Source organism: Mauremys reevesii, linkage group 3 (genome assembly GCF_016161935.1).
Source record: "Mauremys reevesii isolate NIE-2019 linkage group 3, ASM1616193v1, whole genome shotgun sequence".
NCBI lineage: Eukaryota > Metazoa > Chordata > Testudines > Geoemydidae > Mauremys > Mauremys reevesii.
The window spans coordinates 86,126,930-86,142,433 of NC_052625.1; the positions used below are offsets into that span (position 1 = coordinate 86,126,930).

The 15,504-nt window shown below is 41.8% G+C and overlaps 1 protein-coding gene across 13 annotated transcripts in view; it reads right to left on the reverse strand.

The window, feature by feature from the left end:
• LOC120400888 (centromere protein J-like) overlaps window positions 1-15,504 on the reverse strand; it is a 124,520-nt gene that overhangs the window by 88,468 nt on the left and 20,548 nt on the right. For all 13 annotated transcript variants that reach the window (XM_039530157.1, XM_039530168.1, XM_039530166.1 and 10 more), the window contains 3 exons: window positions 14,701-14,863; window positions 6,821-7,024; window positions 3,531-3,733 (listed from right to left, as the gene is read on the reverse strand). In XM_039530157.1, the coding sequence (XP_039386091.1) occupies window positions 3,531-3,733; window positions 6,821-7,024; window positions 14,701-14,863 (570 nt within the window). The remainder of the gene's footprint in view (window positions 1-3,530; window positions 3,734-6,820; window positions 7,025-14,700; window positions 14,864-15,504) is intronic.

The window sequence follows — 15,504 nt, forward strand, 5'->3', positions numbered from 1 at the left end:
AGAGGTCATTGTGGCAGCTAGAAATTAGCAGGACTCCTACTACAAACCCATTCTCCTGACTTGTCCCTGACACATGCCTTATGCCAGAGGTTGTGACACAGGATAGCACAGGGCAGACTATGCCAGAACCATGGAGCTGAAGGATTTCTCTTATGCTAGAAGAATTGTCTTCTGGACACTTAGACCAGCTTTAAGTATTCCCTGCAATTCCAGAGCAGCACAAAGTAGACTTCAGGCTAGGCTGTGGAACCTTCACTTATATTACTTATGTTTACTCACACATGAAGTGAGATCACTTGTGTGAGTAAAGCTCATTAGATCAAGGGCTGAACAAAGTAAGCCTTGGAAGAGCCATGTTCTCCCTTGTTACTCTTCTTTACCACTTATACTTATTTTCTGGCCAATTTACCATACATTTAACTACCATTTTATGTTTCTGTGTCACTGCTTAATTTGATCATATTATATCTTAAATATCTGCCTTTGATACACTCATTTTATACAGTAAATCAAAGGTTCTCAACCTTTTTTTCTCTCATGAACACTTTTTACCCTTCCTTGCTGCTTGGAGGAACAAAAGACTCAAGATATGAAAAATAAATGTCTATGCAAGATTATTCCCTTTTGTACATTTACTAGGGTATTGTCCTGTGTTGCTTTAGATGTGCAAAGTGATAGGAATTCTATCAATTCCCTTGGAAGAGTGTTCTACAACATGGGCAGTGTGTGACTCTGGCATTTGGGGAGGCTTTAGAGAGCGCAGAAATCTCCCTACAAGTGTGCGTGTGGGGTGGGGGAGGCACTGGTGCTCAGACCGTGCCCTTCCCCCTGCTTTGCCCTGAGGCCCACCCCACTCAGCCTCTTTCCCCCAAGGCCCCATTCATGCTCCACTCCACTCTGACCTAGCCCCATTGGGCCCCCTCCCCTGAGATCATCCCCCCCCACCCGCTCCTCCCTGGCCTGAGGCCCCCCTGCCCACCGCTCATACCTCTTTGCCCCCTCCTTCTGAGGACCCCCCCATAACTCACGCCTCTCCATCCTCTCCCCTGAGGACACCCCTCCCACTGCTCCTTGGCGAGAGGGCCTTGGAGGACAGGGTGGAGAGGCGCAAGTGGTGGGTGGGTGGGTGGGATCCTTGGGAGGAAGAGGTGGAGCAGGGTTGGGAAGAGGAGTAGCATGTGCAGGGCCATGGAGAAAGAATACAAGCAGGAGGGGGGCCTTGGGGCGGAGTGCAGGCAGGGCTCCAGCCTGGGCGCCCTTTCGGTGGCAGTGCTCCAAAGGCAATGGGCCAGCGTGCCTCCAGAGGGAGGTGCGCTGCATCCTGTTTGGGGAGGCTTAGCCTCCTCTGGCCTCTTATACCTGCCACCCATGTTCTACAACCTACTACATCTTCCTGTCAAAAGTTTCTTAAAACGTTTGGCCTAAATTTTCCCTCCCAGTTTCGTCCAATTGCTCCTAGCTAAAATACCTGCTTTTATGTTGCTAAGATAAATAGCACCTCTCCCTTCTTAGCATTTATACCCTTCATAAGTTTATAGACTTTTATCATGTTTCGTCTCCTTCCAGTTGTTGCTTAGTCAAGCAACATATATGCAACTCTTTTAATCCTTTCTCTCAAGAAACTCCTCTGATGAATTCTGATGATCTTTTCTGATTTCACTCCATTTATCAGTATCTTTCTGGTGGCTAAATTGCTTGTTCAAAGGCTGAAGGGCTTAAGGAGCTTCTTCCCACTTGCATCCTCCACAAAGGCCCAACACAACTGCACTTATTGCACTCCCTTGAGCTCAAGGACTGCTCTTGGCTAGCTGTGTTGTCTGTAAAAGGGACACAGATGGGAGAGAGGAGGCAGCGATATGAACCCACTAGCTGTGCTTCCCAGGAGCACTAACAGGATTGTGCCTGGTGTAGGTATATCATCTTCAGGAGCTTCTTCTGGTGAATGGCAGCTTCATATCACCCCAAATGTAGGGCACTACTTATTCATCACAAATAAGCCCCATAAACTAGATTCTCAGGTTCACTAAGTCTATTTTGCACTGTGGACTTAAAGTGACTGAAGATGGCCAGTGGATAATTCCACCTGTGCAACACATGCTCCTCTGGTGAAAAGATAGAGGTGGCTTTGCTACCTACTGTGCTAGCTGCACACACTCCTGGTGTAGAGAGGAAGGTGTGTTGGAAGTATTCCAGGACGAGGATGGGGAGGACCAGCAGTATATGTTAGAGTTGCTCTCCTCAGCTGTAAATTGCTCTAGGCCTGATGGCCCCTCCTCTCCACTGCACCAGCTCAGGTGGAGAATCTGCCCCTAAATATTTAAGGCCAGATTGTGAACCCCTTACTCACTCTGGTGAGCATTTACTTTCATGAGTAATCCCACTGACCTAAATGGGATTCTTTGTGTGAGTAACTGTCACCAGTAAAAGGTTCACAATCTAGCGATTAGTGATTTAGTGATCTGGATTGCATGGTAAACTGGGCACAAGCAAACAATATATATTTCAATATGGCCAAATGTAAATGTATACATCTTGGAACATATAGGCCATACTTACAGGATGGGGGACTCTATTCTAGGAAGCAGTGACTTTGAAAATGATTTGGGGGTAGTGGTGCATAATCAGCTGAACATGCACTCTCAGGGCAAAGCTGGGGCCAAAAGGGCTACTGTAAACAGTGAGATCTCAAGTAGGGGTATTTGCCCCTGTTGCAACCTCTGCTGGAATATTTTGTCTAGTTCTGGTGTCCACAATTCAAGAAGGAAGTTGATACATTGGAGAGGGTTCAGAAAAGAGCCCTGAGAATGATTTAAGAATTAGAAAACATGCCTTATAGTGATAGACTCAAGGAGCTCAATCTATTCAGCTTAACAAAGAGAAGGTTAAGGGGTGATTTGATTATAGTTTGTAAGTATGTACATTGGGAACAAATATTTAATAATGGGCTCTTCAATCTAGCAGAAAAAAGTATAACAAGATCCAGCCCGTGGCTGGGCTCTGGGGGCGAGGGGTGCAAGTGTCTGGGCTGGGAGGCACTCCACAACTGGGCTCTGGGGGGCATGGGGTGCAAGTGTCTGGGCTGGGGAGGTGCCCATAGCTGGGCTCTGGGGGGTGGGGGTCTGGCCCCCTGGCTGGGCTCTGGTGCGGGGGAAGGGAGCAGAGAAACAGGAACTAGATTGTCATAGGAATTTCTTTAACTGTCTACTCCTCGGGGAATTTTTTTGTGTCTGTATTGTTACAGACATAGTTGCTGACAGATATTTCGAAAAAAATTACCAAAATAATTGAAACTGGTATGATAACACAGTGCTATTTTGACAAAATATGCAGAATTTTGCAGAATTTTAAAATATTGTATAAATTTTTGGCGCACGATTTTTAATTTGTTGGTGTAGAATTCCCCCACTAGTAATATATAGCTGCTTTAGTGTCATGTAAAATTTAGAAAACCAGTTCCTGTATGCTTAGAATAAAGACATTTTAGCATAGAAAGACCATTTTAGCACAGCTGCATTCAATCCTTTGTTTACCTGTAATGAATGAGGTGGTGACTCCCAAGGTATTATACTGTTTGTTACCTCACAAACAGAAGCATGAATAATGTTCTTCTTCTGTTGTACTGCTGTATTTTTAAGCCGTGGAATGAAAGCAAGAATACCTGCTGCTCCAACAGAGCAAAGTCCAGGCACTACAAATCCAATGTTGTAACTTCCTAAGAAGTCATATATCCAGCCTGAAACAAATAATATTCCAATTGCATGTAATCATATTCTCCCCACATCAAAGCACATCTTTATCTCCACATGTTCTTTATTATCCTATAATACAATGATGAGTGCCTTAGAAGAGATAGAAAAGCCTATAAGCTAAATAAATTAAACTCTCTTTTTGAACCCCTTTATTTTATTTAATCCAATATCTTTAGACACAATATGTACTCGAGAGAGAGCATTTTCAATTTATGTAGTACATATGGAATCACCAATCTTTATGGAGAAACATCCCACATCTCTTAGAAAGGTTCCATGGTGGGTCCAGTACTCAGGTGATGCAGTTCCTGGTGGGCTGAAAGCCCATTACATCAAGATTTGTCTCTATGGCGCATGTGAGGAGTAGAACTAGGTGAAATTTTTTTTGGATGGATAGTGTATTCATTGAAAAATGCAGTTTCAGATCGACAAACTATTTGTGAACTCATGTTGAGTTTGCTGAATAGTTTTGACTGAACCAAAAAAGTCAAAACATTTTGGCGATGACAGATGAAACATTTTGTTTAGTCATGAAAAATTCATTTAGCCTTTCAGGCATGTTGACAAAGGAAAAGACTCACAAAATATCCAGAGGATGAGGTGCTGCCTCCTTTGTAAGCTTTAATGAACTGCTTAGAGCACTCACGTAGGATGCTGGAGATCCAGATTCAATTCCCTACTTTACCTGATGTGGGGAAGGAATCTGAACTTTGGTCTCCTACATGCCCTCCCGATCGGGGGTTTAGGCTGCAGTTCAGCCCTCCACTAAAACTCTCCAGCGCATCATCAAGGATCTACAACCTATCCTGAAGGATGATCCCTCACTCTCACAGACCTTGGGAAACAAGCCAGTCCTCGCTTTCAGACAGCCCCCCAACTTGAAGCAAATACTCATCAGCAACTAAACATCACACAACAAAAACACTAACCCAGGAACCTATCCCTGCAACAAACCCCATTGCCATCTCTGTCCACATATCTATTCAAGGGACACCAACCCAGGACCTACCCACATCAACCACACCATCAGGGGCTGGTTCACCTGCACATCTACCAATGTGACATATGCTATCATGTTCCAGCAATGCCCCTCTGCCATGTACATTGGCCAAACTGGACAGTCTCTACACAAAAGAATAAATGAACACAAATCAGACGTCAAGAATTATAACATTCAAAAACCAGTCGGAGAACACTTCAACCTCCCTGGACACTCAATAACAGACTTAAAAGTGGCAATTCTTCAACAAAAAAGCTTCAAAAACAGAATCCAACAAAAAAACTGCAGAACTGGAATTAATTTGCAAACTAGACACCATCAAATTAGGCCTGAATAAAGACTGGAGTGGATTGGTCACTACAAGAACTAAAAACTATTTTCTCCATGCTAACCTTCCCCCTACTGTTACTCACACCTTCTTGTGAACTGTTTGAAATGGGCCATCCTGATTACCACTAAAAAAGTGATTTTTCCTCCTACTGATGATAGCCCACTTTAACTGAATTGTCTCATTAGAATTGGTAAGGCAGCTCCCATCTTTTCATGTACTATGTATATATATCTTCCTACTGTATTTTCCACTCCATGCATCTGATGAAGTGGGTCTTAGCCCATGAAACCTTATGTCCAAATAAATTTGTTAGTCTCTAAGGTGCCACAAGTACTCCTCATTGTTTTTGCTGATAGAGACTAACACGGTTACAACTCTGAAACCTATTACAATCCACTGTGATTGCCCCAAGCAGGTCTAACTAATGTCTAGCCCCTGCTTTTTACTTTCTCTCCAAGGACAACAGTGATTTATCAGGAACCAAGCTGCTCTTTCAAAGCATAGTTCATTTATTTAAGGACAAAAGCATAAAGAGAAAATATATAAAACAATAAAAAGGTCTTAATCTAAACCCACGCTAAAGGTAAGTCACGCTAAATCACCAATTTTCCACATGGTGGAATCTGACAGGTTAAAGTCTTCCAGCCTCCCAGCAGGGTTGGGTCCCCACTTGGACCAAAAGTCAGGTCTGTTTGTTGAATGAAAAGAAGGTCCTGAGTCTGTTTAAGCTCAGTCTTTAAACCCTAAAGCCTTAGGCTATGTCTACACTACAGCCTATGTCAGCAAAATTTATGTCGCTCAGGAGTATGAATATTCTCCCCGCCAAGTGACATAAGTTACACCGACATAAGCATTTGTATGCACAGGGCTATGTTGGTGGGAGAGTTTCTCCCGCCGACATTATTTATGCCGCTTGTGAAGGTGAGTTTTTTATGCCGACTGGAAAGCTCTCTCCTGTCGGCATAGAGCATTTTCACCAGACACGCTGCAGTGGCATAGCTGTATTGGTACAGCTGTGCCACTGCAGTGCTGTATATATAGTCATACCCTTAGTCTCTCAGCCTCATGAAAACTGGTAAAACCAGTCACTGTCTCTATCCCCAGTGGCCCAAGCCATAAAGATGGACATTTATGTAACTGTCTTTGGGATTTTGCATTAATCACCCCATAGTGATTCCAGGTTTCACAGGGAACATCCCGAGTCAGTTAGGAATAAACAAATACATAAAGCTTATTGATACAAAGATCTCTGAATATTCCATGAGCCCCTCTCGTCTCGCTCATCTCGATATTATGGTCTTTGAAGTTTTCAGGCTTTCAAGAGCTGGCTCATAGATACAGATAATCTTCATAAAATTAAATATAATGGTCTCAAGATAGCTGTGTGTTTGTGTATCTGTCACAGTCACAACAGAAAAAAGAACAGAAAAAATAATTCATCTTGAGAGAGGAAAAGCATGTATGGCAGCATCAGCTTGAAGGAGGGGAGGTTTAATATTTCTCTCCCTACCATTCATTTCTCTAATTTCATCCCTAGGTCTATGGGGAGGGGGCTGTCTCAAGAACTATAGACAGTGGAAATCACTAAAAGGAGACTTTAATATTGCTAGCAATGCTATTAATAGATAAAGGGCTAAATATTGTTCTTCATATGGATAAAACATTTAAATACCAGCATATACAAAGCATCATTATTTAGGAAAATATTCAAATACAACTTCTCTGTATTAGATAACTCACCTGCAAATGGTGGACCAAAACAACTAATTGTGTGGACAGCCATCATAAATCCCCATGCCACAGGCATTTTCTCTGCTCCCATCAAGTCTAGAGTTAGAACAGGTAAAAGAACATAGTTTCCTGCATCAAAAAATCCCAACAGCGAGCCAAAAGCAATTAGGGAGGGGAAAGTTGTGCATAGAGGAATTGTCAAGTACAACAGCCCTGGAAAACAAAACAAAAACAAAATTGTTAAGGTGGCTTTGGTAGGGCATTTGCTTATACCTGTTATGGATGAAACACCTGTGTTGAATGGAGCCAGATGAAGGCCATGTTCTCTATAAGTAGTTAGTTGTGTAGTCTATCTGAAATAATCTGATTATGGATTGACTCTTGGATTTCTTGCTAATGTTAAATTCTCACATAACAGCATCCATAGGTAATGTTTTTTTACCATCTCCAGTTGGCTAGGAGATGCCATACCATCCTGGCAAACGCTGATCTAGCCTTGGTTATACATGTCTTAGTTACCGCTCTACTGGACAACAGTGCATTATACCTGGGCATGAAGTCATCAGTGCTTAGGAAACTTTAACAGCAAGGAACGTTACACCATGTCTTCTCAGCAACACAGGCTATCACAAGCAGATCACACCTGTCTTTTAGTCTCTACATTGGCTTACCAAAAAATATCAAATTAAGTTCAAGGTCTAATCCCTACCTTACTTTCAAGGCACTCAATGGCCTGGGCCCAGGATATCTAAAAGATCACCCACAGCTTTGACACAGCTCCACACCTCTGGCCCAACAAAACTTTCCACCATAATGGTAAAGCTCATCTGTGCGGGAGACAGAACTTTCTTGGGGGCTGGTCCAAGACTGTGGAATGAACTCCTACAGTAAGTAAGCCCTATCACAAACTTCACCATCTTCCCACTCCAAGTGTAAGGGGCGCTTCTGTGATCTTGCCTTTGCCAATATAAATACAGAACATAACATGGACACACACAAAAATAAACCCCTACCACAGCAAAGCACTCCACTATACACACAATTCTTGCCATGGCAAGAGAATGAGAGAGGACAAACCACATGTAGTAGATGTTAGTCATGTCACTCAATGCACTACTGGAAGAGGCTCATATACTATAGTGATGAAGGCAGTAAACAAACCTGTATAAAAGAGATTTCATAGTTTAATGTTCAGATTGGTGGTGGTTGTAATTGAGCAAGCTCAACTATTATACAATGTAGGATTTTTTGTGTTAGAACATAAACCATATTTTGATATGTATGGTTTGCAGTATTTATTCAGTTGTGAGTTGTAATGTGGTGCTAAATTTGTTTGCTGTTATTAAATAGCTTGAATAAATGAGTATTTCACTGTAATGCCATATACTCTCTGATAAGAAGAGTAGATTTGAACTAGTATAGCACTTATATTACATATTTGAACTTAAAAGCTTTGCTAGGAAACAGTGCTTCTTTAACGATCTATTTGATACCTGTGGCAAAGTGACTTCCCAGTCAGAGCATCCCCTTACAGCTAGGTGTGACATTGAAGGCATTTTCTCCGCTACGGTTCTGCAGACCAGCCATCCAGGCCTACTAGTCATCCCATTTGCCTTGTGAGTTGGCCCTCTGGCCAGGTCATTCTTGAGAAATGCCCCTTTCAAGGTAATTCAGAATCCAGGTTATAAGACAGGAAAAACCTAAAGTCTAGTAGGCTCTATGCCAGGGCCTCGGCCCCCATCTGGGGTGTGTAATTCCTGATGTCTTTCAATCTGGAAGCCTGCCCTTCTTCTCTTGATCTGGGGGAGAGATAGGGGAACACAAGCCCACCCACTCTTCTGGATATCAGCAATCAGAGTCTGCAGTTGATCCTGAGACCAGCTAGCTGCCTCACAGCAAGGAACATTTTCCCTGATCAAACAAATCACCAGATTGACTGAGAAGCATCACAAGACCTGCTTTGAAGCCCAGCAGCAGCACTAAGCCAGTAGCTGTTCAACGCTTACGCCGCAGCTGCGATCGTTCCTGTGAAAGCCTTGTTCCCAAGCCTTGCTCCAGCCCAGCTTCTGCCTTATTCCTGCTGCTCTGCTCCAGTCCCTGCCAGCCTTCCTCCTGTGCTTGGTTCCTGACTCCAGCTCTGACCTTTGGCACTGTTCCTGGTCTCTGACTCCAGCTCCAACCACTAGGCCTGATCACCCAGGCTCCTGTCTGTGACACAGATTTCCAGCCCAGGGATTATGCTTAGGTGGCTAAGGATTGTTCCTTCAATTCCAATTCTGCTTCCATGCACTGTTTTTACCTTTTCCTGCTTGTCAGTGTCTTCCCCAGGCCTGTGAATGCTGCAATTCCCGCCATGAAATTGTGGCTCCTTGCTGCTTTCTTCCAGCTGGCTAAAGTGAGGAGCTTCTGCAAAACTGCTGCCCAACCTCTCCAGAAGTAATTGGGCTATATTCCAAAGAGTTGTTTCTGGTCCCCGCCAGTATTCCTCCTGGAGCTGGAACTGTGGTTCAGGCAGTTCCTTGGTCACCCTTCTCGAGGCAGGAATCCTCCAGGTCTTGTGCCACCTATAGGACCACAGTTGACTGCTCTTTCAACTGGCTCCTTTTCCCCAATTAGTCCCCAGGTTCAGCAGAGTCAGTAAGCCAGTTTCTTCTTTTTTGTGTCCTCCGTCTAGCAGCTAGTGGGGAGAAAACTGTCCACCTCCCAGGGTTTGGCCCTTCTGAACCTGGCTTCTTCTTTTCAAGGTTCTTCCTCCATGACTGGCATGCTTTGCAGATGCAGCAGGATAGAGCTGCCTGAGACCAGAGCTGCTCCTTAACTGCTTCCTGCTTGGTGTAGCGTTTGTACCCCATGTCACATACCCTTTATCTGTGTATGTGGGGAATGGTCTGCCTTGTTTGATAGCTTAATTTGTGATGGAGTAGAATTTAAAGAGACCTAGGCACTCTAAGAAAAAGGTGGGCTGTACAATTAAACATGGTATACTGGTGATCTTTAAAGAACAAAGACAAATATTCCATAGTGCTAGAGACCTTTCATGTATTTGCACACTCATAATTCAGATTAAAGATCTGACATTCTACTCTTTTCTTTGCAACTTTAATACCAATGATATAAATATTGGGAGTATTATGATTGCTGATCATCCTTAATTTACTTTGACTTTCCGAAGTGGCCAGATTAAGCAAGAGCCCTTTTTATGAAGATTTCCTTCTAATAATTTTCTCTTATATAAAGTAGTATATTTATACAAAAATTGTGTATTGTATAAATTGTGTACTGTATTTTTATACAAAAAGTGCTTGAGGGACCTGACTTTGGAAACTGTTTAAAAGACTATTATAATGAAGCTATTTTAATTCATCCACTTCGTGCTCACTTTTCCCATGACCAGATGACTGGTACTACAAAAACCTGGAGAAATTACAGGCTCAAAACTGGAGCAGAATATCAGATTGCTTCAGACACAGGATTATATTTCCACAAAGTTGTGATAAATGATCTCCACTAGAGGGCAATTGTGCATTACTCCAAGCGAGCAAAACAGGATGTATGAAAAAAGCAAACCAAAGTACCTTTTAAAAAAAAGGTAACCAGGAAAATAGCCTCTCACTTATGAAACTTAAGATCAAAAGAACTGAGTGGATCAAAAGCAGCTTTCATCATCTTATCTGGACCATATTGTCTCATGATAGATGAAGCTTTTAACTGTGAAGATTCAAGCCAGACAATTAGGGGCTGCAGACATACTTTCTTACCTAAAATTGACTTAGAGAGACAAGATGGATGAAATATTGTCTTTTATTGGACGAAGTTCTGTTAGTGAGAAAGACAAACTTTTGAGCTACACAGAGCTTGTTTCTTTCACTAACAGAAGTTGGTCTGATAAAAGATACTACCTCACCCATCTTGTCTCTCTGATATCCTGGGATCAACACACCTATAACAACACTGAATAAAATTGACTAAGGCACATAGAAGCCTAAGGGTACGTCTACATTACCCGCTAGTGTAGATGCGATAAAATCGATCCCCGATTGCTCTGCCGTCGACTCTGGAACTCCACCGTGGCAAGAGGCAGAAGCAGAGTCAATGGGAGAGTGGCAGCAGTCAACTCGCCGCCATCCTCACAGCCAGGTAAATCGACCTAAGATATGCCGACTTCAGCTACGCGAAGTTGTGTATCTTAGGTTGACCCCCCACCCAGTGTAGACCTAGCCTTAGTCTCATTGAAAAGTTATAGGACATAGAGTCCTAAATTACTTACTCAAATTACTTTTGAACATTTTACCTTGAATTCCTTTAGCGTGTAATCCCTCTGCATGGGTTTCCCATTCCAGAGGGGATGCACCTGTGTCACTATGATTTGAACCGGAAGCATCTAGGAATCCATCTCTAAATCAAGATTGTGCCTGGAATGCCACCAGGTCAGAAAAGCTCTGAAGGTGTCTGTTACCTGAAGCAATGTGAGAGTCCCTGGGATGCTTGCTTTCACTGAGGTCACTGAAGTTGTCTCTTATGAACATATGTCATGGCTACTACTGAATACGTTTGCAGCCATCAGATTCAATGTTCACAGTATTGTCCTAGCTGTCACCTGTTGGCTTTTGCTTAATATTTCTGTCCATCTGGTGATGTCTTGGATACTGTCTGGGCAGGAATGCTTGAGCTGTGTCTAACAGGGCTCCTATGTACTCCAATCATCTACGGGAGACAAGATGGGACTTGGACAGTTTATCATAAACACTAGGGTATCCAATATCCCTGTTGTGTTAGCTTTTTGAATGCTAAGGAGTGTCCTTGATAACCTAATTGTCTCAGTGGGGGAAAACATGCACCTACAGTTTGTGCAGATAGGTTACAACTGTGACGGGTTCGGTCACGAAGATCCCCTTGAGACTGTCATCTGATATGCTGAAATTACCTCTGAGCCCATTTTCCCTGCCAGTTTGGGACTTCCAGAACCCAGTCTTGTTGAGCCAAACATTCTAGCCTGCTGCAACACAGATCCAGGGTCTGGTCCACATCCCTAAAGCTGCAGACTTAACTGAAAACAGCTCAGCAGGTTATCTGTCTCCAGCACCCAGACACCAAGCTCCCAACGGGATCCAAACCCCAAATAAATCCGTTTTACTCTGTATAAAGTGTATACAGGGTAAATTAATAAATTGTTCGCCCTCCATATCACTGATAGAGAGATATGCACAGCTGTTTGCTCCCCCAGTTATTAATCACTTACTCTGGGTTTACTGATAAACAAAAGTGATTTTATTAAGTATAAAAACTAGGATTTAAGCGATTTCAAGTAATAACAGCCAGAACAAAGTATGTCACAAAACAAAATAAAACAAAACATGCAAGTCAAAGCCTAATACATTAAGAAACTGATCACAGGTAACTCACTCTCAAAGATGTTCCAATAAGCTTCTTTCACAGACTAGACTCCTTCCTAGTCTGGGCCCCATCCTTTCCCTTGTACAGTCTTTGTTAGATCAAGCAGACATCTCAGGTGGTAAGCAGGGGTTTTCACATGACTGGCAGCCCCATTTGTCCGCTCCACCCCCTTTTATGGTTTTAGGACACGGCTGGAATATTTTGTCTGTGCTTGTCCCCACTCTCACCTCATCAATGGAAAAGTACAAGGATTAAAATGGATTCCAGTATCATGTGACATGGTCACATGTCACTGTAAGACCCCTAGTCTCCATTCTTCCTGGGTTGGCCCACACATACACAGGAAGGTTTGCAGGTAAATAAACCATTTACAACCAATTGTCCTAGTCAATGGGAGCCATCAAGATTCTAAGTCACCATCAATGGCCCACACTTTGCATAATTACAATAGGACCTCAGAGTTATACTTCATATTTTTAGCTTCAGATACAAGAATGATACATGCATGCAAACAGGAGGAATATAATCAGTAGGTTATAACCTTTGTTATGATACCTTACAAGAGACCTTTTGCATAAATCATATTCCAGTTACATCGTATTCACACTCATAAGCATATTTCCATAAAACGTATGGAGTGCAACGTCACAACAATTACTGCCAAACATTTTGTGAAAAGGTGGTGTCAATGCTACTCTGAAAAGCTAAAAATTAGTAATGCTTTTCCCCTACAACAAAAGAGACACTTCAGGTGCTTGTAAGATATCCCTATGTCCACATAAGTATCCATAATGTCTAGATCTCATAGCCAGTTGTCTGTCTCTAGAAATGGTATAATTGTTCCTAAAATGACCATGTTGCATTTTTCCTTTACCTAATACTGGTTTAGGTTCTCAAGAATCGGAGTGGCCTGGAGCTCTCATGTCTTTTTGACCATCAGAAAATTATCTGTTATCAAAACTCTTTCCTCTTTAGCACGTTGACATAGGCTTGATGGCTCTCTTTCCAAGAAGAAATGGATATCCTGGAGTATTTATTTCTTACAATAAGGTACCCAAGAGCACTTATGAGGTGGGAATACGGACAGGGAATCTAGAGGATTTTCTGAGAACATGATCTTGTCACCATACCAATCAATACTCATCTGTTTGAAGTAACCAAAGGCTCTCAGGAATAGCTCATAGTCTGCCTCTGACAGGGAGGTCCTGGCAGGGATTGAAAGTAATCAGTTTGCTATATGCTCTGGAATCTTTCAAAAAAGCCTCTGGGTTTTAGAATTTGCTGAAAGGACCCATAGAACCCTCTGAGAACTCTTTTTAAAAGGCTGCTTACTTAGATATTATGCAGAGGTCAGGATTTGGCCCTTAATGTGCCTTTTTCTTTTAAAAATTATGACAGATATAGCATAGAGTGCAGTTTTCTTGTGTGTGTGTGTGTGTGTGTGTGAAGCAGCTGTGAAGATAACAGCATTAAATCAGTATTTGATAAACCATTTTAATATCAAAATATGTATTTTTCATAAAATCTGATCACATCAAAAATAACATTTTAATTCTCTACATTTCCAAGCAACCATTACCGCTTTGTCTGATCAGAATCAACTTCATCAGAAGAACAGAACCTATTTTATTCTGCAAATAATATTGTATTTCCACCTATGCTGTGAATTATACTAGACCTCAAAAGTCTTTAACCTATTTCCCCTCTTTCTTCAGACTCAGTTGTCCGTTTACAGCATATACTGGCTGCCACTGGCTGACAAAGACAGAAGTGAAACAGTTCACCGAGTAGTCTCCCACAATGCAAAACACTGGAAGGACAGCAGAATTTTTCAGAAAAGAGAAATGTAATTCAATGTCGGATTATATCTACTTATTTGTTCTCTTTTTGGGATTGCAGCACAATGCTGAACCAAACAAAATGTGAATTGAAAACATACATATTTAGACCAGGATTCCGCTACTTTTACTCATGTTAAGTAGTAATTTACTACATACATAGTCCCACTGATTTCAGTGAGACTATTTGCCAAATAAGTTAACTACTCAGTGTGAATAAGCACAGCAGAATCAGAGTCTAAAAAACTGAATTCTATAGGAACTAATAAGTTATTGCATAAAACATATGACACAAATAATAAAAGGACATAAACATAAATGCAAAGACGAACAGCCTATTTGAAAAGTAAATAGATTTTGCAGAGCTACCATCACATTAGCTACTGAGCTGGAATACAGTAACTTAAATGCAACAGTGATAGAGAAGTTTTATGTAACTCCGTTCCATTAATTGTGATTCTCCATTCCATTTTATCAGCTTTATGCCAGTTCAACTCCATTTCAGGAGTTGTACTAATGTGAAACTGGTGTAACAAACAAGAGAGTCAGGCTGTGCACGTCTAAATACAGTGGAAGGATAAATGGTAGAGACATTCAAATACTCAAAGGCAGTTTTAAAAAAAATTCTTATTTTTACTTGGAAAGGGTAAGACTTACCAACAGACAGTACAGATGCCTGGTTAACATAAAGGCGGTTGATATTTTCTAAATCACATATCTTCCCAAATAGAAGAGAACTAAGCAGGCTGCTTATTCCAATTCCTACCATAATATATGATGCATCATCCAAAGAAATGCCCAAGTCACCTGCAAGTTTCATCTGTAAACAGAATATCAATTCAATGTATCTATCACAAATGATACAGTGCACATTTGTTAGGTTGGGCAAGTATAGAGTCTGGCCATCATTCCAAACAATCTGAATTAAAACTCTGCTTAGAAGGAGGCTGTCAAAATACTGCATGTTTCATAGTTTTTAAAATATTTTTTTGTCCTCATTGTTTAAACCTCTTGGAAGCTTAAATTTAACTGTTCTCTTGCTAGCTGTTTTATTTTTTTATTCTGTGAGCACATGGGTAAGCTTACCCATGACATAACGTTTGATTTCACTCCAGTTCTGAGAGAGGACTGGCATAATATTTTACATTTATCTAGTGCCTTTCATCCCAAATAATCTCTAAATGTTTCAGATGCTGCAATTTATGTTGAGAAGGGTAGCAAACACCTGGTGTACAGCAGTGGGAGGAGAGAGGTCTAGCTAATGACATCAGAGATTAACCCTTCCTCTTATGAAGAATGTGATGCTCTTATTTGCCCTACAACGTCCACTACTTAGATTATTCCTATATGGGAGAAGTGGAAAATCACAACTGTTCCTTCACAACCTTCTGTCAAGGGGCAGGGTTTCCACCACTGCTCTACCTGGAAAAGTCTAGAAGTTCTACTCCCTAAACCAGCAGA